Source organism: Crocodylus siamensis, chromosome 4 (genome assembly GCF_052110815.1).
Source record: "Crocodylus siamensis isolate JL-2025a chromosome 4, ASM5211081v1, whole genome shotgun sequence".
NCBI classification, from domain to species: domain Eukaryota; kingdom Metazoa; phylum Chordata; order Crocodylia; family Crocodylidae; genus Crocodylus; species Crocodylus siamensis.
Window position 1 is genome coordinate 227,310,626 of NC_143398.1, and position 27,623 is coordinate 227,338,248.

Genomic DNA, 27,623 nt, shown 5'->3' on the forward strand with positions numbered 1-27,623 from the left:
GGTGAATCTAAGTGCAAACTGTACAGAAGTTCTAGGAAGGTTTGATCTGTCTAAAAATGGCCAACCTGATTAACTGTAAGCTAACCTGATAATGTCTATACAGTTCCCAGCACAGCCCCAGATCCAGAAAAGCCCAGCTGCTGGCCCCAGCTCCAGGACCTCACTTTTTTTTTCCTGTTTCTTTGGCACTGGCCTGTTTTTAGTTCCCTGGGCCCTCATGCCACCCACAGATGGACAGCTGACTGGCACAGAGACCAACTACCCCCCTTCTACAAACCCCACCAAACCCCCCCATCCTGAAAGCCACTCCCAGTGCTGTTTTTATCAGCATTCACTGATGGCAGAAACTGAGAAAGTAAGTCCCAGTAAGGAGAGGTGTGTTGATTTGCTGGTGGAGGGAGGGAGGGGGAATCAGGGGGCTAGAATTAGCCCCTGTTCCTGTGGGGGGGAGGAGAGAGCTACTGTTCCCCAAAGGCCCCACCCCAAGGACCCTGCAATCCCCCCAATCCTGCCAAATCCTCCAGGAACCCACATGTCCCCCCAATCCTTCCCATGGATCCCATTTCCCCCCAATCCCCTACACAGCCCCCACTGGCTCCCTGATTCCCCTGAAGGAATTCCCTGCAGGAACAAAGGCTGCATTTTCTTCTTAAAATAAGACATCAAGATTTCCATTTGTTTTAAAAATGGGGAAGAAATGTTATTAATGTGTAAATCAAGATTTTCTTTACAATTTGAATATATTTTTAATTGGACATTGAAAACATTGAGGCGGTGAATGAGGCAAGAAGTACTTCTTTCACATGCAGGACCAGGTCTTTTTAATAGATCCTGGAATGACCAGGAGTCATGTCCCTCTTGGCAAAGCTTGACCCTTAAGTGCTCCTCTGTCAGGTGGTAATCTAAGGGACATTTTACCAATGACTGTCACCATAGTTATCAGCTTCAGGGGATTAAGAAGCTTGTGCAGTGAAGGCTCTCATCAGTTAATGGCTAAATGATGTTTCATGGTAATTGCCTGAAAGATTGATGGAAAGGAGAAAATCATCAATTCCTTGGTGACGATAAACTTTTGTTCATTGTGCAGTTCTAACAGGCAAAGTGACTAAAACTTTGCATTATGGGGTTCCACTGCACAGTCCGGTGGGTGGAGAATTGGCTGGAGGGTCGCACCCAGAGAGTCGTGGTGGATGGGTCGGTTTCGACCTGGAAGAGTGTGGGCAGTGGGGTCCCGCAGGGCTCGGTGCTTGGACCGATACTCTTTAATGTCTTCATCAGCGACTTGGACGAGGGGGTGAAATGTACTCTGTCCAAGTTTGCAGATGACACTAAGCTATGGGGCGAAGTGGACATGCCGGAGGGCAGGGAGCAGCTGCAAGCAGACCTGGACAGGTTAGACAAGTGGGCAGAAAACAACAGAATGCAGTTCAACAAGGAGAAATGCAAAGTGCTGCATCTAGGGAGGAAAAATGTCCAGCACACCTACAGCCTAGGAAATGACCTGCTGGGTGGCACGGAAGTGGAAAGGGATCTTGGAGTCCTAGTGGACTCCAAGATGAACATGAGTCGGCAGTGTGACGAAACCATCAGAAAAGCCAATGGCACTTTATCGTGCATCAGCAGATGCATGACAAATAGGTCCAAGGAGGTGATACTTCCCCTCTATCGGGCGCTGGTCAGACCGCAGCTGGAGTACTGCGTGCAATTCTGGGCGCCGCACTTCAAGAAGGATGCGGATAACTTGGAGAGGGTCCAGAGAAGGGCCACTCATATGGTTAAGGGCCTGCAGGCCAAGCCCTACGAGGAGAGATTAGAGAAACTGGACCTTTTCAGCCTCCGCAAGAGAAGGTTGAGAGGCGACCTGGTGGCTGCCTATAAGTTCGTCAGGGGGGCACAGAAGGGAATTGGTGAGTATTTATTCACCAAGGCGCCCCCGGGGGTTACAAGAAATAATGGCCACAAGCTGGAGGAGAGCAGATTTAGATTAGATATTAGGAGGAACTTCTTCACAGTTCGAGTGGCCAAGGTCTGGAACGGGCTCCCAAGGGAGGTGGTGCTCTCCCCTACCCTGGGGGTATTCAAGAGAAGGTTGGATGTGTATCTAGCTGGGGTAATGTAGGCCCAGCACTCTTTCCTGCTTATGCAGGGGGTCGGACTCGATGATCTATTGAGGTCCCTTCCGACCCTAGCATCTATGAATCTATGAATCTATATTTTTCTTTTTCCTTACCATATATGCTCAATTTAGAATTAAAATTGGAGGATTTTTTAAACAAATTAATCTTAGCAGCAGCCAAGAACCTATGTCATTTTTTTTCCTCTTCACTCTTTTCTATTATTTTTGAAGATTCTAGAAAAAACTTTGTCCTCACTACTGTTCAGAGAAAATTCATTTCATTCTGCTGGCCACACTGAAAAATATAAATATCATAAACCTTTCTTTAAACCCAAAATCAAAAGTTCTGTTCCTTTCTAAAAAAAATAATATAGGGATTTTTAGTAACAAATTTCATTTTGAAATGAAAAATTAAAATATTTTCAGATTAAACAACTCAAAAATTATATATATATATATATATAGTTGTTTAATCTGAAAACATATTATATATATAATATAAATTTTTGAGTTGTTTAATCTGAAAATATTTTAATTTTTCATTTCAAAATGAAATTGTGTGTGTATGTATATGTGTGTGAATTGTTCCTCCAAATCAGAAATGCACTTTCCTATGTTAAGAGTATTGTCTAGCTTTAACTATTAGTGAAACCATGTATAAACTTCAAATTCTGCCCTCTGTTACTCATGCTCATTTTTAAAGTCTACATTCATACTAATGCAAATAAGAAAAAAATAACTCTATTGGTATTAGTAGAGTTGTTTTGCATTTAATGAAGAAATGTGAAGTTGGTCTGATGTCTTTACATGATGTTTTTCCTTACTTATAATAATGTAATCTCACTAACCATTGTTGGAAATGCAGCTGAGTGTGCAATAAGGCCTCAATTATTTGATGGTTTGCTGTAGAAATAAGCTATCTTGGATATAAATTTCAAAAGTACCTAAGATGCAAAAGATGCCAATGAACTCTAAGTATCTAGTGTTGGAATAATGTAGCCATGATGTCCTGGAGGCCCCTGACACACATTACTCATAAAACATGATAAACTGTTTAATCTGAACCAGTGATCAGAGTTCTCAGCTGTGGGAATGCACTATTCACCACAGAAGTGAAAATTGCCACATCAGATCCCCACATGCCTTCTCTTTAATGTTTTGTCCATGGCCTTAAACTCCTGAATGTTTATGTCACTTTTGAAAATTAAATCTAGGCACCCCAGGAACTTAGGCACTTATGAGAATAATATAACAAAAAAAAAAAAAATTAATTCACATTTAATTTGAAAACTCTAAAGGCTAATAATCCAAGAATGCTATTTTTACAGTCACTTTTCATAATACTTCCATACTTGTAAATACCTATTTGTTGGGGTCTGTGGTTGATTTATAATGATGTTTTATTAAAGTTGAATGAAAGAGAGAGAAAGCACAAAGTAGGAGTAAAAGTAGACTATACATTGTGCTTTGTGATCACACAGAGAGTTGATAGTCCAAAAAGTGTTATTAAGATAGCTTATCTTGTTGAAGATGACAGAAAATATATCATAGATTCAAAGATTCATAGACGTAGGGTCAGAAGGGACCTTGTAGATCATCAAGTCTGACCCCCTGCCCTGGGCAGGAGAACAAAATGGGCTCAAATGACCCCAGGCAGGTAGATGTCAAGCCTACTCTCAAAGACCCCCAGGGTAGGAGCCATCACCACTTCCCTTGGAAGTTGGTTCCAGATCCTAGCCACCCTGGCTGTGAAGTAGTCGCTTTGCATATTTAGTCTAAACCTACTAGCTAACAATTTGTGGCTGTTATTCCTAGTTACCCTGGGGTGCACTAGGGGGTACAAAGTCTCTCCCAAACTCTGCTGGTCCCCCCTAGTGAGTTTATAGATGGCCACCAGGTCCCCCCTCAGCCTGCTCTTCTGAAGGCTGACCAGGTTGATGTCCCGTAGCGTCTTTTCATAGGGTCTGCCTTGCTGTCCGTGGACCATGCGGGTGGCCCTCTGGACCCTCTCAATGTTGTCCATATCCCTCCTGAAGTGTGGTGCCCAGAACTGAACACAGTACTCCAACTGCAGTCTGACCAGTGCTGCATAGAGGGGAAGGATCACCTCTTTGGCCCTGGTTGAGATGCAGCTGTGAATACACAAGGTACAGTTAGCCCTACTGATCGTGACCTCGCATTGTTGTCTCATGTTCATCTTGGAGTCAGCAATGACTCCAAGATCTCTTTCTGCAAACTGGGCTCTCTAGAGAGAGTTTCCCAGCTTATAAGTGTGCTGTTGGTTCCTACTGTCCAAATGCAGCACTCTGCACTTGTCAGTATTGAAACCCATCCTGTTTTCATTAGCCCACCTCTGTAATCTGTCCAGGTCCTGCTGTAATCTGTCCTTCCCTACTAGTGTGCCCACCTCACCCCAAATCTTGGTATCATAGTATCATAGTATCATAGTAGCTAGAGTCAGAAGGGACCTAGGTAGATCATCTAGTCCGACCCCCTGCCTTGGCAGGAAAGAGCACCGGGGTCAGATGACCCCGGCAAGGTGCTCATCTAACTTCCTTTTAAAAATCCCCAGGCTAGGAGCCTGCACCACTTCCCCTGGAAGCCGGTTCCAGGCCCTAGCCGCCCTGACTGTGAAGTAGCGCCTCCTAATATCTAATCTAAACTTACCCTCCGTCAGCTTGTGACCGTTATTCCTGGTCACTCCTGGGAGCGCACGGGGGAACAAGGACTCCCCCAATACCTGCTGATCCCCGCTGACCAGTTTGTAGCAGGCCACAAGGTCCCCCCTTAACCTTCTCTTGTGGAGACTAAACAGTTCAGGTCCCGTAGCCTCTCCTCATAAGGCCTGCCCTGCTGACCCCTGATCATACGAGTGGCCCTCCTCTGGACTCTTTCCATATCGTCCACGTCCCTCTTGAAGTGTGGCGCCCAGAACTGGACGCAGTACTCCAGCTGCGGCCTGACCAGTGCTGCATAGAGGGGGAGGATCACCTCCCTGGACCTGCTCGAGATGCATCTGTGGATGCATGACAGGGTACGGTTGGCCTTCTTGACTGCCTCCCCACACTGCCGGCCCATGTTCATCGTGGAGTCAATGATGACTCCAAGATCCTTTTCCGTCTCTGTGCTGGCAAGAGGGGAGTTCCCCAACCTGTAAGTGTGGTGCCAGTTCTTCCTCCCCATGTGCAACACCTTGCACTTATCAGTGTTAAACCCCATCCTATTCTCATCCGCCCACCGTTGCAACCTGTCAAGGTCAGCTTGTAGCCTATTGCACCCTTCTAGTGCACCCACATCCCCCCACATCTTAGTGTCATCAGCAAACTTGAACAGGGTGCTTTCTACCCCCTCATCCAAGTCACTGATGAAGATGTTGAACAGTGCGGGCCCGAGGACCGAGCCCTGCGGAACCCCACTGCCCACGTCCTTCCAGGTCGAGAAGAACCCATCCACTACCACCCTCTGGGTGCAGCCCTCCAACCAGTTGGCGACCCATTTGACCGTGTGGGCATCGACACCACAGTCTCCCAGCTTTTTGATGAGGACAGGGTGAGAGACAGTGTCGAAAGCCTTCCGGAAGTCCAGAAAGACTACATCCACAGCAACCCCTGCGTCTAATGATTTGGTGACCTGATCGTAAAAGGCCACCAGGTTGGTCTGACAAGACCTGCCACTGATGAACCCATGTTGGTTGCCCCTGAGCATGCATTCCCCCGCAAGGCCCTCCTGGATGTGTGCCAGGATAATTTTTTCAAAGAGCTTACCCGGGATTGAGGTAAGACTAACTGGCCTGTAATTTCCCGGGTCCTCTTTTTTTCCCTTTTTGAAGATAGGGACCACATTGGCCCTCTTCCAGTCCTCCGGCACCTCACCAGAGCACCACGAGTGCTCATAGAGCCGCGCCAGGGGTCCCGCAATGAGCTCGGCCAGTTCCTGTAGAACCCTAGGGTGAAGATCGTCCGGACCAGCGGACTTGAACACGTCCAGCCTCTCCAGAAGTACCCTAACTAACTCCTCGCTAACCCCTGGCCCAGGCGTGTCTCTCCCGGGGCCCGAGGGGGGCCCAGCAGGGAGGTGGCTGAACTGGTCCCTACTTAGGAAGACAGAGGCAAAGAAATCGTTAAATATGTTAGCTTTGTCATCTGGCATGACGACTAAGTTGCCCATCGTGTCCTGCAGGGGCCCCACATTACCCGGGACCCTCTTTTTACCCCCTATGTATTTGAAGAAGGACTTCTTATTGTCCTTAATCCGGGAAGCTAGTCCTATCTCCATCTCTGCCTTGGCCTTCCTGACTGCCCCCCTACATGCTCGGGCGACTATAACATAATCCTTCTTGGTGATGACCCCATCCCTCCATTGGGTGTATGCCTCCCTTTTAGCAAGGAGACATTCCCGGATGCTCCTAGTGAGCCATGGGGGTTTATGTGCCCTTCTGCTCCCTTTGACCCTTGTTGGGATTACCTCCCTTTGGGCATGGAGGATCGTCTCCTTAAGGAGCAACCACTCCCCTTCGACATCTGATTCCCTTCCCCTCTGGGTCCTCAGCGCTTCCCCAATGATCCTCCTTAGCTTGTTGAAGTCAGCCCTCCTAAAGTCTAGGGCTGTTGCCTTGCTGCAGCCCTTTGCCACCTTACGCTGGATGGTGAATTCCAGCAAGCGATGATCACTGTCTCCCAGGTGGCCCATCACCCGCAGCCCCCTCACCAGGTCATCACCCGTGGCCAGCACCAGGTCCAACAAGGCGTCTCCCCTGGTGGGGCTGTGCACCTCCTGGGTTAGATGGAGGTCCTGCACTCTGGCTAAGAACCGATGTGAGCGATCAGACTTGGCTGACTGCTCTTCCCAGCAGATGTCTGGGAAGTTCAGGTCCTCCATGATGACCACATCCTTAGCCCTCACTGCCTCTGCGAGCTGACCTAAGAATTCCTGGTCGAGCTCTTCTCCCTGGTTGGGAGGTCTATAGTAGACTCCCACCGTTAAGTCTCTATCCCCTGGACTGCCTTTTACTCTAACCCAGAGCACCTCAGAGTGCCCCCCCTCTACCCCCTTGCTAATTAACGAGGAAGTATATTCCTCCTTGATATAGAGTGCTACTCCTCCACCTTTCCTTCCTATCCTGTCCCTCCTGTATAGCCTATAGCCCTTGACACTCACCGCCCAGTCATGCGATGAGTCCCACCACGTTTCTGTGATCCCCACTATGTCAGGGCTGGTGACAGCTAGGAGGAGGGCAAGTTCCTCCTGCTTTTTCCCCATACTTCGAGCATTCGTGTAGAGGCATTTGAGGCCTCCAACGGTTGTGCCCACTGACCCCCTAGTCTCAGCAATGTCCCGTCCCCCATCACTTACCTCATCAGCAAATTTAAACAGGCTGCTTTTCACTTCGTCATCCAAGTCACTAATAAAGAATTTGAACAGTGTGGGCCCAAGAACCGAGCCCTGGGAGACTCCACTACCCACTTCCCTCCAAGTCGAAAAAGACCCATCTACCACTACCCTCTGAGTACAACCCTTCAGCCAATTTGCAATCCATCTGACTGTGTAGACATAAATGCCACAGTCACCTAGTTTTTTAATGAGAATGGGGTGGGAGACAGTGTTAAAGGCCTTGCTGAAGTTCAGAAAGGCTACATCCACGGTGACACCTGCATCCAATGCTTTTGTGACCTGATTGTAGAAGGCAATCAGGTTGGTCTGACAGGACCTGCCCCTAATGAAACCATGCTGGTTGCCCTTGAGCATCATCCCTGCTGCTGGCCCATCACAGACGTGCTCCTTGATAATCTTCTCAAAGAGTTTCCCCAGGATTAAAGTAAGACTAATGCACCTATAGTTGCCTGGGTCCTCCCTCTTCCCTTTTTTGAAGATGGGGACCACGTTGGTTTTCTTCCAATCCTCTGGCACCTGGCCAGAGCACCATGAGTGCTCATAAAGCTGTGACAGGGGCCCCGCAATAACCCTCGTCAATTCCCTCAACACCCTGGGGTGGAGAGCATCTGGACCTGCTGATTTGAACACATCCAGCCCCTCCAGAAGCTCTCTAACCTGGTCCTCCACAACCTTAGGCCTAGAGGCATTTCTCCTGAGTCTATCTGGAAACTTGGTCAGGGAAACCATTATCTTTGATCCTTGACACTAGCCCTAGTTCTATATCTCCCTTAGCTTTTCCAACAGCCCCCCTACAGACCTGAGCGGTGGACATATATTCCTCTTTGGTGACCTCCTTTTTGGCAATCAGGCATTCATGAATGCCCTTGGTGAGCCAGGGGGACTTTTGGGCACTCTTGCCCCTCTTGCTTCCTGTTGGGATTGTCACCCCTTGGGCTCTGAGTATCTTCACCTTCACCCTCGAGGACCCCAGCACCTCTCCCACTAATATCCTCAACTTATTGAAGTTGGCCCTCTTAAAGTCTAGGGCCCTGCTGCAGCCCCTTGACACCCTGCGCTGGATGGTGACTTTCAACAAGCGATGATCACTATTCCCCAGCTGGTCGAGGACCTGGAGCCCTCTTACCAGGTTGTCACCTCATCATGCATATCTTTGCACAGTGAATATGCCTGTGTATCTGTATATACACACCGCCTCTGGTATATGAAGAAGTTTTTTATATAACATCACACCTATTTAAATTCTTACTGAAGAATCTCCCTCTCCTTGCCTTGGTTTTTTTCAGACAAATACAAACTCTCTTTCATTAAAAAACTTCTCTGAGCAGGACTGGATTTTTTCTCCATTCTAGTAATCTTTGCTATATTCTTTACAAATTCTCTTTTGTTATTTAACTGATAATGAATTATGTTAGACCCCAACTCCATGTGGTGCCCAGCGACTAGGGAGATGATGCTGCAATTGCTCATGGGTTCTGTTACTCATTAGTCAGAGCAAGCAGGGAGCAAACACCAGCACACATTGCTCTCAACAGCTTTATTTAGAATGGAGACAACTTCGGACAAAGGTCCCTCACAGACACACAGTCCAAAGAACTAGGGGACATGCCCAGAACAATAGTTTTTTTCCCACATTTATACACTTTGGTTTATACTCATTAACATTCATTCCACCTCTGTTCCTCCTTTTGTTCCATCCATTTCTCCTCCCATCTCAAGCTCTGCCTCTGTTTACTGTTTGCTTCATTAGTGTGGAATTGCCTATGCATTTCATTTATTTACATGTCTTTTTGCTATGAGCACATGTTTAAGACTTTGACTTCTCTTCTTCGGTCAGTGGGCAGACTTTGACCAAAACCTGGAAGCTTCTGGAGGCTTCTTCACCAGTCACCAGTCACCTTTTCATATACGTTCATCTTGGATTCTGTTACCAATTACGTGTTGTTTTCCACATTCCAATCTGTTTTTCTGTCTCATGTTGTACCATCTTCCACATTCCTAAATGTCACCTCATACAAACTTTGTAAGCATACAAACTTACACAGACTATTACTTGCTGCTTTTCCAGAAAAATGGTTAACACAGTTAAGATGGTTACTTAGCATAAGCAAATGGCTGGCTTAGCTATCATTCTGCCTTGTGGTTAGCAGCTCTGTTAGGCCACAGGTTAAAGCCTTGTATTCAGATGCAAGTCCAGTGCTCCCCAATATCCAATTATCGTCACACTAACAAATTATATTATGTGTTTCATTATTTTGCTAATAAAAAACAGTCCAAAATGTTCCATTACAATCATGTGCATCACTACCCTCAACTATTCCCAAAGCATTGAGACTAGGTACCTGCTTCCATTTCATCTCCTTATGGAAGAGTTTGATCATATTACACCAAGTGACTCTCATATTTTGTTAATGTAATTTTTTGGTGATATATTTTTGGCCAGGATTTAAAATGAACAAAATACAATGTATAGGTTCTTGCCACCTGCCAAATACAAGGAAAGGGTACCAGGTTCAAGTAAGAAATAATATAATATATCCTTGCATTTATGTCTGCATTTCGGGTGAACAGTTCTATTAATGCAATTTTTTCTCTGCCACTGTGGCTCAATGGGCAATGGATAATAAATGATTATCTGTACATCAACAAAATTATGTAAAATCTGTATTATGAGACAAGCTCTGTATTATGGTTGAATATTGTCAGATAGGAGGAAAACACAGGAACAGAATACCCAACATATTTGCTGTTTTCTTATTTCTCACCATTTTAGGGATGTTTTACATTTCTCTGGCAGGCAAGGTTCTTTGAGTAGACCAATTGAGTAGTTGGAAAAAAAGCTTTTAGCAAGCTTTCGGGTGCAGTCAGATATCTTCAGCTATAGGCATTAAATTTCTCTGTCAGTTATCTCTGTTTTTCTTTTTGGAAAATCTGTCAGCCTTGCTAGAGATGGGAGGTTGTCCATGATGAAAAGATGTCTTGTGCAACATCACATTGGGACTATCAAAATGATGTTTTGTGAAGTATCAGGAAGTATCATTGTGCAACGATATTTTTAAACTATCTAAAATTGTTTGAGAGGTAACATTTCTGTTGTTATTGACAATAATTAGAGTCATAAAGAAGTAGGTCATCTAGTCCAACTACCTGAGGGTAGGATCGACATTATCCAAACCATCCTCTACAATTCATAATCTGAACTGTACGCAAGACTATCCTCAACCCTGTCACAATATAGACCTAACAGACTAACTTGCTTTTTATAACTTGCTTTCCAAGCCCTTTATCATCTTTGTTGCCCACTATTAGATTCTCTTTAACATCTCCATATTGTTTTAAAAATGTGGAGCATGCAACTGCACACACAGTACTCCAGATGAAGCCTAGCTAGTGCTGAGTAGAGAGGCACTATCACCTCCAATGTCTTGCACTTAATACTTTTGTTGATGCAGCCCAAAACTGCTTTTATCTTTTGTATAGCTGTATCACACTGCAGACTCATATTGAGTCTGTGATCTACAAAGACTCCCAAGTTCTTTTCCATAGACTTGCCATCCAGCGAGGTGTCTCCCATTTTGTATTTGTGATTTTTATTATTCCTCTCAAAATGTAACACCCTGCATTTTTCCACATTGAATTTCATCCTATTAGCTTTAGCTCAACTTTCCAATCTGTTGAGATCCTTCAGAACTGCTCTTGCATCCTCCAAGATGTTCACAATCCTTCCCAGTTTCCTATTGTCTGCAGACTTGCTCAAGAACTTCCTATGCCAGCTTCCAAATCACTAACAAGCACATTAAACAGCACTGGGGCGAAGACAGAATCCCGGGGCTCTCCATTAGAAACCTGCATTTCTGACATGGACCCATTAATAATTAGCTGTTAGTTGTGGCTATTGAGCCAGTTATGTGTCCACTTTGTGGTAGTTTGATTCAACCCACATTTTTCCAGTTTGTTTATAAGAAGGTCATGTGGGACCTTGCCAGAATTCTTGCTGAAGTCCAGATGCACGATATCCACAGGATTCCCTTCATCCACTCAAGTAGTTACTTTGTCAAAGAAGGAGATCAGGTTTGTTTGACAATATTTGTTTTTCAAATGCTTGCACATGGCCTTCCTTAATGCTTGCACATGGCCTTCCTTAGCCTATGCTCCAGTAATTTCCCAGGAATTGAGGAACTGATCTGTAGTTCCCTAAGTCCTCCTCCTTTACTTTTTTAATAAGGAGAACTATGTTGGCCCTTTTCCAGTCCTCTGGTACCTGGCCCATCTCCCACGCCTTTATAAAGATCATTGCCAAGCGCTCTGAGATCTTTTCTGCCAGTTCCTTCAGGACCCTGGAATTAAGCTTATCCTTCCCTGCTGACTTGAATTCATTCAGATGCAACAAAAGTTCTCTGACTGTATCTTTTTGATCTCCTCTTTCAGCTTGTCCTCTTCCTTATCCAGATTATCCCTATTAAGTGTCAAGTGGCTTAATTTTGTTGTGAAGTTGCTGTTGAGTAGCTCTGCCTTCTTTATATTTTTGGTTATGAGTTTCCCCCTTGCTTGTTAACAAAGGACTCATGACTTCCTTAATCCTTCTATTCAGGCCAATTCATAAACCTCTTTTTGTTGTCCTTGACCTCCTTTGCTAGGTGTAGCTCATTCTTTATATCTGCCTACCTAATTTTGTCCCTGCAGGTTTTTGCTATTTCCTGGTACATATCCTTGGTGACCTGGCCATTCTTTCACTGCCTGTTTAGAAGCTCCTTGTGCAGCCTTATAGGTCTCTTGTCAGTCTTCTTCTGCTTCCATCGTATCAGAACAGGTTTTTTGGCCTTCCAATACTTTGCCCCTTAAATGCTCCCAGCACTTCTGGGCACCTTTATCCTTCAGTCACCCATTACACCATGCATATTAGCTCCTTGAGTGAAATGAAATCTGCCTTTTTGAAATCTAGCATCCTGAGTTTGCTGACCTCATGCTTTCCCAGTCTCAGGACCTGGAATTCTATTGTATTGTGATCACTTTATTCAAAGTTGCCTATCGACTCCATCAGATTTTCTCTCTTGGTCAGGACAAGATGCAAGATAGATGATCCCATAATTGTATCCTCCACTTTCTAGAAGAGAAAGTTGTCCTCCATACTGGCAGTTAGGAATGGTCATAACATTTTAAGTGTGGCTGCATTATTCTTCCAGCAGATGTCCGGAAAACTGAAGTCTTCCATCATTACCATCCCATAGCTTTTGGATAGATTTGTCACCCACCTGATCAGTGGCTTATCCACCTCTCCTTCCTAATTAAGTGGCCTATAATAAATTCCCACCATTATATTGATGCTACATCTTTCACCTTTAATCTTCACTCAAAAACATCCTGCTTTGCCATCTTTTTTCCTCCTGAACAAGGGAACAAGTGTATGTGTTTTTGACGTATAAGGCAACACCACCACTATTTTTCCAAGCCCTGCCCTTTTGAAATAAAGTGCAACCCTTGATGTTCACGTTCTGTTCTTAAGAGCTGGGATACCAGGTCTCAGTAATGCCAGTCAGATCATAGTTCTTTTAATAGATTTCATAGACATAAGGGCTGGAAGGGACCTCGGAAAATCGAGTCCAGCCCCCTGTCCAAAGGGCAGGAAGTAAGCTGGGGTCATAGGATCCCAGCAAGACAAGCATCCAATTTACTCTTAAAGGTGTTCAGTATAGGTGCTTGAACCACCTCTGATGGCAAGGCTGTTCCAGACCTTGAGGACTCAGACAGGAAAGAAATTCTTCCTTATGTCCAGTCTGAAATGGTCTTGCAGGAGTTTGTGACCGTTCGACCTCGTCATCCCTTGGGGCGCTCCGGTGAACAAACGTTCCCCCAGATCCTGGTGGTCACCCCTGATAAACTTATAGGTGGCCATCAGATCACCCCTGAGCCTACGCTTTTCCAGGCTAAAGAGTCCCATGTCTCTCAGCCTATCATCATAAGATCTGTTTTCCTGACCTCTGATCATGCGCATGGCTCTCCTCTGGACTCTCTCAAGCTTCTCCACATCCTTTTTGAATTGTGGAGCAGTTCACAATTCACAAAACTGGACGCAGTACTCCAGCTGTGGCCTCACCAAGGCCGAGTAGAAGGGTAGAATGACGTCCCGGGATTTGCTCGAGAAGCATCTATGGATGCAAGCCAGCATTTTGGTCGCTTTACTAGCTGCAGCATCGCATTGCAGGCTCATGTTCATCTTGTGGTCAATGATGCCCCCCAAGTCTCTTTCTTCTTTAGTGCTATCCAACGTAGCACTGCCGAGCCTATAAGGATGCTGCAGGTTTTTCCTCCCAAGGTGGAGAACCTTGCATTTTTCGGTGTTAAACACCATCAGGTTCTCGTCTGCCCATTTGCTGAGCTTGTCCAGGTCAGCCTGGATCACCCGCCTATCTTCTGGCATGGATGCTTTGCCCCAAAGTTTGGTGTCATCGGCGAACTTTGCCAGTCCACTCCTGACTCCAATGTCCACATCATTAATGAAGATGTTGAACAGGATGGGTCCCAGGACAGAGCCTTGAGGGACCCCACCGGTCACAGGGCACCATGATGAGTGACTGCAATCAATTACAACCCTCTGGGTCCGACCACGGAGCCAGTTTCCCAGCCAATGGATCGTGGTGGAGCCAAGGCCACAACTGGGCAGTTTGGCCAAGAGGTGATCGTGGGATACCAGTTCAAAGGCTTTTTTGAAGTCAAGATATATGACATCAATCTCTTCTCCCTTGTCCAGTTGATAGGTCACCTGGTCATAGAAGGAAATGAGATTGGTCAAGCAAGACCTACCTGCAACAAACCCGTGCTGGCTATCCCTCAGGATGTTGGCATTGGCCAGTCCATTAAGGATGGCCTCTTCAATAAACTTTTCTAAGATCTTCTCCGGGATAGAAGTCAGGCTGATGGGCCTATAGTTAGCCGGATCCACTTTTCTCCCTTTCTTGAAGATAGGCACCTCATTGGCCTTCTTCCAGTCTTCAGGCACTATACCAGAGCACCCAGAGTTTTCAAAGATCAGTGCCAGAGGCTGGGCTATGATGCTCGCCGGCTCCTTGAGTACCCTGAGTTGTAGATTGTCAGGGCCAGCTGACTTGAAGGTATCCAGTCTATCAAGGTGTTTCTTCATGAGGGCAGGGGATCTCCATCATGGTGGGCATGGGTGTCCCATCGGACTGATGAAAGTGATGCAAAGTACCCATTTAATAGGTTGGCTTTTTCCTGGGTGTCAGTTGTCCCATCTGGTTCAGCAGGGGTCCAATGTTGCCCTTGCTTTTCCTCCAGCTCCCCACATATCTGAAAAAGGACTTTTTATTGTCCTTGATGCTTGAAGCTAGTTGGAGTTCAGTTGCAGCCTTGGCTTTCCTGGTTTGATCCCTTCAGGACTGGACTGTGCAGAATATTCCTCCTTGGAGATGAATCCCATCCTTCGTCCTTTGTAGGCCTTTCTTTTTAGCCTCAGGAGGTCTGCTAGATCCCAGGAGAGCCAGTGGGGCTGCTGTGCCCTCTTTCTGCCTTTCCTCTGAGATGGAATAGAATTATCTTGTGCATTGAGGAACAGCCACTCTTCTTGAACTCCCCTCCCCCTGGGGTCGTGGTCCCTTAGGGCCTCACTGACAAGCCTCCTGAGCTTGTCAAAGTTGGTTTTCCTGAAGTCAAGGACTTCCATGTTGCTGATTGACTTGCCAGCTTTACAGCAGATGGTGAAGGTGGTCACTGTCACCCAGCTTCCCATCAATCGCTAGGTCGCTGATAAGGTGATCCCCAGTAACCAGTACCAGGTCGAGCAGCACTTTACCTCTCATTGGCCCATAGACTTCTTGAGTCAGGTAGAGGTCATCCACTCATGATAGGAAGCTTTGTGACTACTCGGATTTTGCTGAGTGATTCTCTCAAGAGATGTCCGGGTAATTGAAGTCACCCATGACAACCAATGTCCTGGAGCATGCAGCCTCAGCCAGTTCCCAGGAGAACTCCTTGTCAAGCTCTTGTCTTTGAGTGGGAGGTCTGTAATAGATTCCCACCATTGTGTCCCTTGTGCTGTGTTCCCCATGGATTTTAACCCAGAGAGTCTCCCGTCATCCACCCTGGTTGCCAACATCAGCTTGCAGGGATGCATAGCTTTCCTTAACATAGCTGCACCCCCGCCCCTTTTATCTACTCGATCCCTCCTATACAGATTATAGCCATCTATACCCGTGGTCCAGTCATGGAATCCCACCAGGTCTCTGTTATCCCTATAACATCATAATTTATTGAATTAAGCAGGAGGATGAGTTTCTTCTGCTTATTCCCCAAGCTCCTGACATTTGTGTACAGGCAGGCAAGTGTCCCCTTGGGGGCTCTTGCACTGCCTACAGATTGTACTAGAGCTGGGGCAGGAGTGGGCTCCCTTAAGTGCCTTGGCCTGCTGGCTTTGCAAGGGTTGCTCAGAGGGCCAGCAGTGGCAGTAGTCCCCCCCCGTCTCCTAGCGGGCTTAGTTTAAAACCCAGTGGAGACGTCAGCCAGTCTGGCTGAGGAGAGCCTCCTCCCCCAGGGAAGAGAGGTGGAGGCCATCTCTTCCCAGCAGCTTGTTGCCTCTCTCACTGAAGAGCAGGCTGTGGTCATGGAAGCCAAAGCCTTCCCGATGACACCAGTGCTGCAGTCTTAACTACCTGGATCCTCCTCTCCCTCCTCAGCCCATGCCCCGAGACTGGAAGGATTGAAGAGAACACCACCTGTGCCCCCAGACTCTTTAGCCCCGCTCCCAAATCCCTCTAGTGCCTCATGACCCAGCTGAGAGCACTCCGAGCCATGTCATTGGCACCCACATGAATAAGGAGCATGGGATAGTGGTCTGTGAGCCAGAGTAGCTTAGGGATCTTCTCCGCAATATCTTGGATGTGGGCTCCTGGGAAGCAGAAGACTTCCTGGGCTAAGGGGTCAGGGCAGAAGATTACCTCCTCAGTCCCCCTCAGGATGGAGTCTCCCACAACAAACACTTTACGTTTTGTCTTGGGGAGAGCGGAGGTGGTAGCTGCAGTTGAGCCTGAGTTGCTCATGGGAGCTGGCAACTCATGGGCTGCACCTTCCAGGTTATATTGTTTATTACTTATACATCTCACATTTGTATACATAGTTTCATAGTCTCATAGTTGACAGGGCTGGAAGGGACCTGAGCAGATCATCAAGTCCAAGCTCCAGCCATGGGCAGGAAAGAATGCTGGGTTGAAATGGCCCTGGCTAGGTGATTATCTGGCCTCCTTTTGAAGACCCCCAGGATAGGAGTGAGCACCACTTCCCTTGGAAGTTGGTTCCAGATCCCAGCTGCCGTGACTGTGAAGTAGTGCCTCCTGATATTCAGCCTGAATCTACTCTCAGTCAACTTATGGCTGTTATCCCTTGGTAGAGCGTGGGGGAGCAGGGACTCCCATTGCCTGCTGGTCCCCCTTGACCAGTTTGTACATGGCCACCTGATCCCCTCTCAGCCTTCTCTTGTAGAAGCTGAACAGGTTCAGGTCCCATAGCCTCTCCTGGTATGGCCTGCCCTGCTTCCCCCTGACCATGCGAGTGGCCTTCCTGTGGACCCTCCCAATGCTGTGCTCATCCCTCCTGAAGTGTGGCATCCAGAACTGGACACAGTACTCCAACTGTGGCCTGACCAATGTTGCATAAAGGGGGTGAATCACCTCCTTGGACCTTCTCGTGATGCATCTGTAGATGCATGACAAGGTGCACTTAGCCTTACTGACCACATCCTCACATTGGCAGTCCATGTTCATCTTGGAATTGATAATGACTCCAAGATCCTTTTCTGCCTCTGTGCTGTTGAGAAGGGAGTTCCCCAGTCTGTAGGTATGGTGCTGGTTCTTTCTCCCTAGGTGCAGTACCTTGCACTTGTCAGTATTGAATCCCATCATATTCTCATCTGCCCACCCCTGTATCCTGTCCAGATCTAGTTGTAGCCTGTCCCTCCCTTCTAGAGTGCCCACCTCTGCCCACATCTTAGCGTCGTGTGCAAATTTGAACAAGGTGCTTTTCACCCCCTCATCCAAATCGTGAATAAAGATGTTAATACAGGCCCGAGGACGGGGCCCTGGGGGACTCCACTGTCCAGGTTGAAAATGACCCATCCACCACCACTCTCTGGGTGCAGCCCTCTAGCCAATTTGTGACCTGTCTGACTGTGTAGGCATCAATGCCATAGTTGCCTATTTTTTTTAACGAGAATGGGGTGAGAGACAGTGTCAAAGGCCTTCCAAAAATCCATAAAGTCTATGTCCACCGCGACACCTGCATCCAAGGATTTTGTGACCTGATCATAAAAGGAAACCAGGTTGGTCTGATAGGAGCTGCCCCTAATGAACCCATATTGATTTTCCCTGAGCATAATCTCCCCTGCTGCCACCAGAAGATCCCTAACTAGGTCCTCCCTGACCCTAGGCCTGGTGGTGCTTCTCTTGAGTCTGTCTGGAATCCTGGTGGGGGAGATGTCCTGGTCCCTGCTCAGAAAAATGGAGGCAAAGAAATCATTAAAGAGATTAGCTTTGTCATCTAGTGTGTGACCACCAGATTTCCTAGGGTGTCCTGCAGAGGCTCCACGTTCCTTACCCAGTGCCTTCTTTTTACTCCTTAGGTATTTAAAAAAGGACTTCTTATTATCTTTATCTGATTTATCTTTGATCCTGGTTGCTAGTGTTAATTCTGTCTCCACCTTAGCCTTTCTAATAGCCCCCCTACCATCTCAAGCAATGGAGGTATAATCCCCCTTGGTGATAGCCTCTTCCTTTCACCAGATGTACACCTCCTTATTAGCTTTCAGATGTTCCTGAATGCCTATGGTGAGCCATGGGGGATTATGAGCACTCTTCCCCCTTTGATTCTGATTGGGGTTGTCACCCTTTGGGCTCAGAGGATTGTCTTCTTAAGGAACGACCACTCGTCTTGGACTCCCAACTCCCGTACACTCCGGGACCTCAGTGCCTCTGCTACTAATCTCCTTAACTCATTGAAATTGGCCATCTTGAAGTCAAGGGCTACTGCCTTGCTACAGGTCTTTGACACTTTGCCCTGGAAAGTGAATTCCAGTAGGCAATGATGACTATCACCCAGATGGTCAAGAACCCTCAGTCCCCTCCCCAGGTCATTGCCTATGGCCAGGACCATGTCCAGCAAGACATTTCTTCTGGTGGGACTGTACACCTCCTGCATTAAGTTGAGGTCCTGTATCTCAGCTAGGAACCTACATGAGTGGTCAGACCTGGCTGACTGCTTCTCCCAGCAGATGTCCAGGTAGTTTAGGTCACCCATGATGGCCACATCCCTTGACTCAACTGCTTCTGCGAGCTGACCTGAGAATTCTCAGTACAGCTATTCCCCCTGGTTGGGTGGTCTGTAGTAGACACCCACCATTAAGTCCCTTTCCCCACCCCCCACCCCTTGTATTCTTACCCAGAGCACTTCAGTCTGCCCATCCACATGTATTGGACATATTTTGCAAGTTGACTTCCTTGCTTCCCTTTTGTGCCACTTGTTGCAGTCCTGTAGCTCGCTAGCCCTTTCCCAGAATTGAGTTGCTTCTTCAAATCCTTTCTTCTCTGGACTGCATGATCTGTTGCTGGAGGGTTTTGAATACCATCCCCTGTGGAAGCTAATTTAAAGCCCTCCTCTTCAAAATTGAAGAACTGCAGTCCAATGTTTTTCAAAGCCTGTTATCATTTTTTTTCTTTTATAATGTAAATTTTGATTAAAAAACTCATTAGTATTTAACAGAATGACCCATTCACCAAAATAGCAAGCCATTAATGTGTAGAATTTTTCATTGAAGGAAATCCCTAGGAACTTTTCAAAACTATTTATAGCACAGAACTATTATGGGAAAATGCCTTAATTATGTCTAAAATTAACTGAATAGTTCTTTACAATTATGTATTGGTATTTTTGCATTTTTATTTTCCTAGGTATCTATACTGGATTGACTGTTGTGAGTATCCTCATGTTGGCCGTGTGGGAATGGATGGCTCCAATCAAACTATTGTCATAGAGACACAGATATCTAGACCTATGGCTCTTACAATAGATTATGTCAACCACAGACTCTACTGGGCTGATGAAAATCATATTGAATTTTCTGATATGGATGGATCTCATAGACATAAAGGTTGGTTAAACATTCAGTGTTTTACTTTTCCCATTTTTAATTAGAGTTCTCTTATACTTATTGAGAAGAAACTTAACTATATTTACACTTGCAAAATGATGATGCGTATTTATCCTTTATGTAAATATAGTTTTAAATGTCAATATCAACTGTTCTGTATTAAGCAGAAAACTAAAAGATGCTACTATGAAAGGAATCCATATTTTTGTTTTCCTATATATCAAAAAAGTCCAAAGAGGTTCATTTCTGATTCTAAATATTTTCATTATTTTCTCTGTTTATACAAATAGATTTCTTATTTTAAAATCACTCCTTATGGACACAGATTTGTTTTAGCAGTTTGCTGCCAAAATTCTCTAGGAGGAAACCATTTTATTTTATTTTTTATCCATTTAAAGAAGCATGCTGCAGAAGTATGGCAAAGTAAAGAATGCTAAGAGGACAAAGAATTAGTGGGGTCAAGAAATAATGAAGTAGATGTTTTCAATCAAAATTAAAGAAAATCTAAGTAAAAAAGTATTGCATTATGAGCTGTAGAGTCATCACCACAGTGCAATTATTTTATTCTGTTGCAATGTAGTAGCAAGAAGAAAAAGAGGTAAGGGGAGAGACAATTTAGTCAATTCATCTAGTCGAAAGCTAGGAGAGAAACATATTAATCCATTAAATTCTAATGTTAAAAGTTATTAAAGTTTTAAATAAAAGTGTCAGGATAGGTCATCATCATTTTTTATTTAAAATGGGGAGCTAAATGATTGCTGAAGATCTTTGTTTTCATTTAAAACATTAGTAAGTCTTTAGACCTATTCTTTTTGAGTTATAGATCATATCACATAGGATGCTCAATATGAAAAATTAGAAAACTGATTATGTTGAGTGACTTTACTTAAGAATGTCTCCATGTTTGGTTACCTACCCAAACCTTGGTAATAATCTTGTTTTCCTCCATATATCTGACACATACCTTAAGTCAACTTAGAGTTGCACGATAAGACATCTCAGAGGTGTATTAACTTGTGCCACATTTAAGTCAACTCTGCTGCACACTCATGGGTATGCTATGACAGTTAAGTCGACTTAAAAATGTTAACTGTCGGAAAGATATTCTGTGTGTACACACCCTAAAAGAGGAAGAGATATTAGGCTAGGAAGACAACAGAGTTTGGGGATTTCATTGTTTGCAGAGCTAAGGCTGTAAAGCTGTGAAGAAGTATATGCTGGGACATACACGGCACACCAAGATTAATACAGAATAGGAGCATGAGGACACAGCAGAATTGGGTATTTTTAACAAAATCTCCTGGAATGGTACAGATTTAAAAATTGATTCTTTGATATCTTTTACAGCTGTCAGTCTTTCTAACAGGGCAGTCTTTCTAACATGGCAAAATGGGCTAGCTAGAAGGCAAATGAAGCATTCCAAAGTTTGTTGGCTGTATTCTAAAGAGTTTATTGAACCCCACGCCTTCTTTTTTTTCTCAGAAGTTCTCCATTTTGCTCTGCTCTACTTCCCTTTCAGTTATTCCTACTCCTTTTCCCTCTGTTTGTTGGCAATGTAGAAATGGAATAGGGCCATGAAATATGATGTACCATGTGTGATAAATCCAGGGTTGAATTCAGGGTAGTATCCATAGGCAATGTAGGCCTCTGTGTAGGGCCCCAATTCCTGGAGTGACTAGTTAACATTGGAATATTTTCATCTAACCAGAAAAAAGTTCTTGTGGTTGAAAGGAAAATCTTCTAAATGGATACTAAACATTAACAATACCTCAGCAGAGAGATTTAAATGTAGCTGACAGAGAAAAATACAGTAGATTCAACCTATTCTCACACCAAAGATAAAACTCCATCAGAATGGGGCTATATGATTCTTACAACCCTTTAGGCCAGATATGGAGATTATACTTTTACCAGTTCGAGTGATTGGAAACTGGTCTATACTCATACCAGAATAGAAGCTCAACACATATAGACTGATTTTAAAAATGGTAGAACTTGGTCTAAGACTTTCACCTCTCCTCCCACCCCTCCCACCAAAGGGTGCATGTGTGTTCTGTTTGCTACTGGTCTGAACTGCACCACATACAAAAAAGTGCATAACTTAGATCAATTCTGCCTTGGTCTTTTTGAATGTCTATCCCTAGACTTACTGTCTGTACTGCCTGTTCTTCTCAATCCTCACTGCTTTGGGATTCAGCTTTTTCAAAAGATCTCTTATTGAAAGGTCCATTGAAATGTGAAAATCAAACCTCCTTCTGTTGGAAGTCTGAAATCCAAGGAGCTATATCTCCAATAATTTGGATATTCCAATTTCAGATTGTTTATTAATTCATGGTCAGCACATGGAGCCTGGTGAGAGCAGCCCAGGATGGCAGTGGACCCAGTGGACTCCACATAGAATCATAGAAATTAAAGGTTGGAAGGGACCTTGAAAGATCATTAAGTCCACCCCCCTCACCCCTGCTCTGGGCAGGAATACTGCTGATACCAATTAATCTCAGCAAGGTGTCTGTCCAGTCTCTTCTTGAAAACTTCCAAGATTGGGGACTGCACCACCTGCTAGGGAACTCTATTCCAGATTCTGGTCACCGTTACCATAAAGAAGTTCTTCCTTATGTCCAACCTGCAACCATCTGCTAACAGTTTATGACCATCACTCCTTATCCTTCCTGAGGGTACCCTTGTGAACAGTTTTTCTCCCAGCTCCTGATATTCGGTCCTTACATACTTATAGACAGCCACCAAGTGCCCACTCAGTCTTCTCTTCCCCAGGCTGAACAGTCTGGGGAAAAGTTCAATCCTTTAGCCTTTCCTTATAAGGTTTGTCCTCCAAGCCCTTAATCACCTTGTGGCCCTTCTCTGAACATTTGCAAGATTCTCAAGAGTCTTTTTTGAAGTGCAGTGCCATAACTGGACACAATACTCTATCTGGAGTCTCACCAATGCCGAATAGAGGGGAAATATCACTTCCTTAGTCCTGCTCTCATCCCAGTATGCCATTCACTCTGTTGACTACAGCACTGCACTGGAAGCTCATGTTCATCCTGTGATCAGCCATAATCCCGAGGTCACTTTCAGCCATTGGGTTGGCCAGGTCATCTTTTTCCTAACCAAAGCAATGACACAAGTGTTCCTGGATTCTTCTCCTGGGCAGGAGCTCCTAACCCTGCAATGAGCAGGGATAGACTACCTTACCAGGCCAAGCCCCAGGTTTATATGCAGCCAGGGCCTTGCCTACTTCTGGTCAGCTGACTGTCTGTAGGTGCCTACTAATTGCCCAGTAGCCTGTTGCCCCAGCAACCTGCAGCTGCAATGCCCTGCCTGCCCTTCAGTGCTCCCTGGCTAGGAGTCTTCTCCTCTTAAAGGAACAGAGAGCCCCAGGCTACCCTGATTCAGTGTTTATTAGTTTTGTGCACCTTCACAGAGGTGCACATGTAGACGCTGAGACATTTACTGCATAGTTAATTAGTCAACTGTGCAGTAAATGTCTTGTGTAGATGCACTTACTGTTTCAGATTTTTGTTTGATGCAGTCACCAACTGACTGAGCCTTCCTTTCAGTAACTTATTTGCAAATTTTTAAATGTATTTTAGCACATTTCTTCTTCAATATATGAGGGGGAAATTGAATTTAGCCCAAAGATATTTCTACCACAGGAGAGGTTTCAAACCTCATCTTCATGCTCACTGAGAGATGTCTGTATGAGGATTCCCCCATACTTTTGAGTCACATGGCCTTCTGCATTTGTGCACCATGGCAGACTTCACTTGTACGCTATATAATCTTGTATTCTCTGTAAATGCGATTGAATTCAGAGCATCTTCCCACAGTGCACAATATAGCCATGAAAGTACAAGTCCTTTGAGAAGTTATTTTCTTTATTAAATTGATGAAAACACCTTCTACGTATTTTCAGCTATCATTTTTTTTCCCTCTACATTCCTCATACACTTGGAGAGGAATGCACTTGGGAAAATCCTTGGATTCCAGGCTTTTTGTCCCTTAGAAATCTTATTTCCAAACGAATCCTCATTTCCTGAAGTTCAGAACTGTACCTTTATCATGCTCAGCATTTCTACCCTTGCCACAGGGATCTACAGGCAATGATAGATAACACAAGGGCAATTGTCAAGAGACCTAGGGAGGGCATTCATTATCCAATCATTGTAGTGCTTCTGCATCTGGAAAACTAAATTCCCTTGCATATTATTAGCTCAGCAAGCTGTTTTCAGCCAACTCTGAATATACTATGAACAATAAAAACCTGTGAAAAACATATTTTACAGGTAGGAGTGTCAAAAAATAATTATTCACAAAACGATGTTACATGTTCTGCTACATAGATGGTTGAATCCCAGGCTCCCCACTAAACTCCTTTCTCATCCTGTGGGCATTAGGACTGACTTATGCTTACCTAGATATCCTGGTAATATGCCAGGTTCATAAATATACATAAACAAGACATGTTTTCCTTGGTTCTGGTTGGGTCAACCAGTTCTAACATTGATCTGGTTAACCCATCAGTTCAGCTTCTAGTCATAGTACCAATTCTGTGCAATGTAGTTTCACAAAATGGAGGCCAGATTTTACATCAGTTTTCATTGCTTTTGTATCTAAGAACCTGGTTAACTACTGGAACATCCTACATGGAGTGGTGAAAACTTTGATGCCTTACATCAACACAGGAAATCTTTCTGGAGGATTCACTTTATTGGAACACAGATTATGCTGTTAGTTAAACATATGTTTTTTGGGTTCAACATAGGGGCAACTGGGCAAACTTTAATGACTGTGATATATGGCAGGTCATGCAAGGTGATGTTAAACCTGTTTTCCCTCATTAGCTTCTATGAAACTATGAATATATGTGACTCAGTCACTTGAAGAAGAAAGAAAGTCAATCACTGTGTATTGTCCATATGAATTTTGTACCCTGCCTTCCTTTGCTTGTGTAGCATTTTATACCACATGCTTTCTGTACTAGTGAAGGACTTGGAAAATGATTGGTCTCTCTCTGTCCTTTATGCCATTGGTTTGGGTGTGGCATAAAAGCATTAATGGTGTGGACCTAGCACCAGCAAACAATGGTGACCAAAACCCCCCTTTATACACACGGTGAAAGCACACAACAGAAATGGTATCCATGCAGAAAACACTACTTGAAGAATTACAAGAATAACAAGATAAGAAAGAGTTCTTTTCAGCTGTTTCTGCACCCTTTAAGTGTATAGTTAATATGTTATAGATCTCTTCTAAGATGTATTTGGTAGCCATGTTGGTCTGAGACAAAAAGAAATGCAAAACTCTAGAATCCTTGTTTCAGAGATGATACCTTTTATTAGACCAACTAAGAAATCACACCAAAAAAAATCATCTTTTTCTGCAAGCTTTCAGACACACACCCTTCCTCAGGCTTAGGGAAAATTAAAGGTCGTTAAAAGTCCCCCAATGGTAAAAAATAAACTTCATTTTTGCACAGAGGAAGTTGATGGTGGAAGTCTTTTCCTTGGTACCATGAGAGTGCCTTTGTATTGAAGTGCAGATAAGGCAGGATTCCTTCCCTGGTGGTGTCAGATGACAGAAAGGGAGGGAGGTATAGAAATCTTTCTTATTGTTCAACAATTAAGTTTAAGCCCAAAAGCAGCTAAGTTCAGCATCTTACATGGTCCAGGGATGTATTTGGTAGCAGTGTTGGTCATATCTCTTCTAAGACATTTGTGGTAACTTCAAATTATCTACTACTAAACTGAGTTACACTATCAGATAAGACAGTATATCTGACAACCTTTTTAAGAAAAAATAAAATGCTTAGACCGTGATGTCAAACTCATTTGGTCCTTTGAGCCAGATGAACAGTGTATGGCTGGTTCATGGGCCTACAGTAGTGCAGGGTCTGTCTAGCATGGGTGCTGTGTGCTGGATCTGCCTGTATTCAGTTTCTAGGGTCAATCTGATGCACGCTGTATGTGGTATGTGGTCAAATCTAAGATCAACAGGCAGCACTGTAGGCCAGATGACAGAGCTTCATTAGTAGGGTTCCTGCTTTTCTCTGATTTAAAAAAAAAATCTCCAATTTTCATATTAAAAATGAAATGCCACTATATGTATATATTTATATTAATGGCACTTAATTTTAATCCCAGAAAAATGTGGATTTTGGGTTACTTTTTTAAATCTGAAAATTGGGGATTTTTTTGGTCAGAGAAAACCAGGATCCCTGTTCATTAGTCAGATCTGTCCTTCAGGCCATATCTTTGACACCCCTGACTTAGATAAATATTATGTTTAACTTATTTCCTGCATAATTTCATTGGTTGCACAACTGTGTTTTTAACTGGGAGAATTTGTTCACTGTGACATTGTTTTCTTTAAGTCCAATTTATACTCTTTTGCTCTTTTGATCCTTAGTGGTAACAACTGTTCAACAAGTAAAATACTTGTCTCCCCTATAGATCTTAGGAATTCCCTAGGAGAATCAAATAGTGTTTGCTTTTACTTACAGAGTTCATGGTAGTTGTACCAATATCTGTGATATCCCCCTCTGGTTGACTTTTGTTGTCAAGAGTGAAATAGTGAGACAGGTATGCCTGGGAACTTGTGGAGCATAGATGTGATTTATGGCATTAAGCCAGTGATTCTCACCCAGAGTACCATGGACCCATTAACAGTGTTATGCAATATTAGTCACACACCTCAACATGATTCCCAGTATAAATCCAGAGATCTGAAATAGGAGTCCATAGGGTCAAAAACATTCTGACCTCTTGAAGTCTTTCTGAGTTCTTTGCAGCAGAAGATTACTCTATTAGTTGTTTGTTTGTTTATTTTTTGTAATCAAGAAATGAGTATTGGTATTTTCCAAGAACTGGGTTGAGTCTAATGAAGGGTGACTTGAGTCTAAACAGGGTTGAGAACCACTGCACCATGGGCTTCAGTGAACTTACTTAGCTGCTTAAAGTGTAATGCTTGATTATGTAAACTGTCTTAGAGCTTAGCCAATTTAACACTGCAGTATTCACTAGTTTTATGCCCAGCAAATCATTGAACAAGCATAGAAGCACTAATCTGGTTCAGCGCTAAGCTGGTTTATTTCTGTGAGCTTTTTAACCTTTTAGGATTAACAGGCTTCACAGATCTCCTTGACTTCTGTTGACTTCAGGAGATGTAATCTTCACAGTCCCTGGACTTGACTCACATTTAACATTTTTCTGCTTATAATTTTTCACTGCTCTGCACAGATAAAGAAATTTGCAATCAATTACAGGGAACCAGGAAGCCCAGTTCAGCAGTTCTACAGGACACTGTGAATTTGGGGTAGGCCTTGACCATACTGAGTTTTTATATTTCTAAGAAGGAAATGAAAAATTACATTTTACAAAAAAAAAGAATGCTTTAGTACTTGTAATGTCAAAACTTAATTTTAAAAACTTGTAGTTAAAGTAAAAAGGTTTCTAGGGCTTATTCTGTGCTCTATTTCCTGAATGTTATACCTATTTAACTCTCCCAATCCATGTAATTAGTCTAATGCCGTGGTACTTAATCTTTTTGCCCAGCTGGCTGGACACTGCTCAGTCTATCTGGGGGTTGGATCCAGCTAGTGGTCCTGATCTGGCACCTGGAGTAAGCATGATGGGGCCCCAGCCAGTGGTGCAGAGTGGGATAGGGGGCAGCCCAGCCCTGATTCATTCTCACTGGGGAATGGAACATAGCTGGCCCCAACCCAGCCCCATGGGGGAGGGGCTATGGACTGGCCCCATAAGGAGAAGGGGGCATGGCTCCACCCTGATCTGGCTATGGTATGGGGGAAGCAGGAAGTGGCCTCTTCTACAGCTAGAAGAGGGTATGGCTGGGTAGAAGGAAAGGGGGCATGAGTGAAGCCCAGGGGTTTGGGAGATCGGCAGTATTATTTTCCTCTGCTTCCCCACCACCAAATTTCCTGATTCATGGGCACCCACATGGGATGGATGC

At 44.5% G+C, this 27,623-nt stretch overlaps 1 protein-coding gene across 1 annotated transcript in view; it reads left to right on the plus strand.

The window, feature by feature from the left end:
• Positions 1 to 27,623, plus strand: part of LRP1B (LDL receptor related protein 1B) — a 1,602,836-nt gene that overhangs the window by 1,334,715 nt on the left and 240,498 nt on the right. The window contains exon 60 of the mRNA XM_090045827.1: positions 19,456 to 19,655. Coding sequence (XP_089901953.1) covers positions 19,456 to 19,655 — 200 coding nt within the window. The remainder of the gene's footprint in view (positions 1 to 19,455; positions 19,656 to 27,623) is intronic.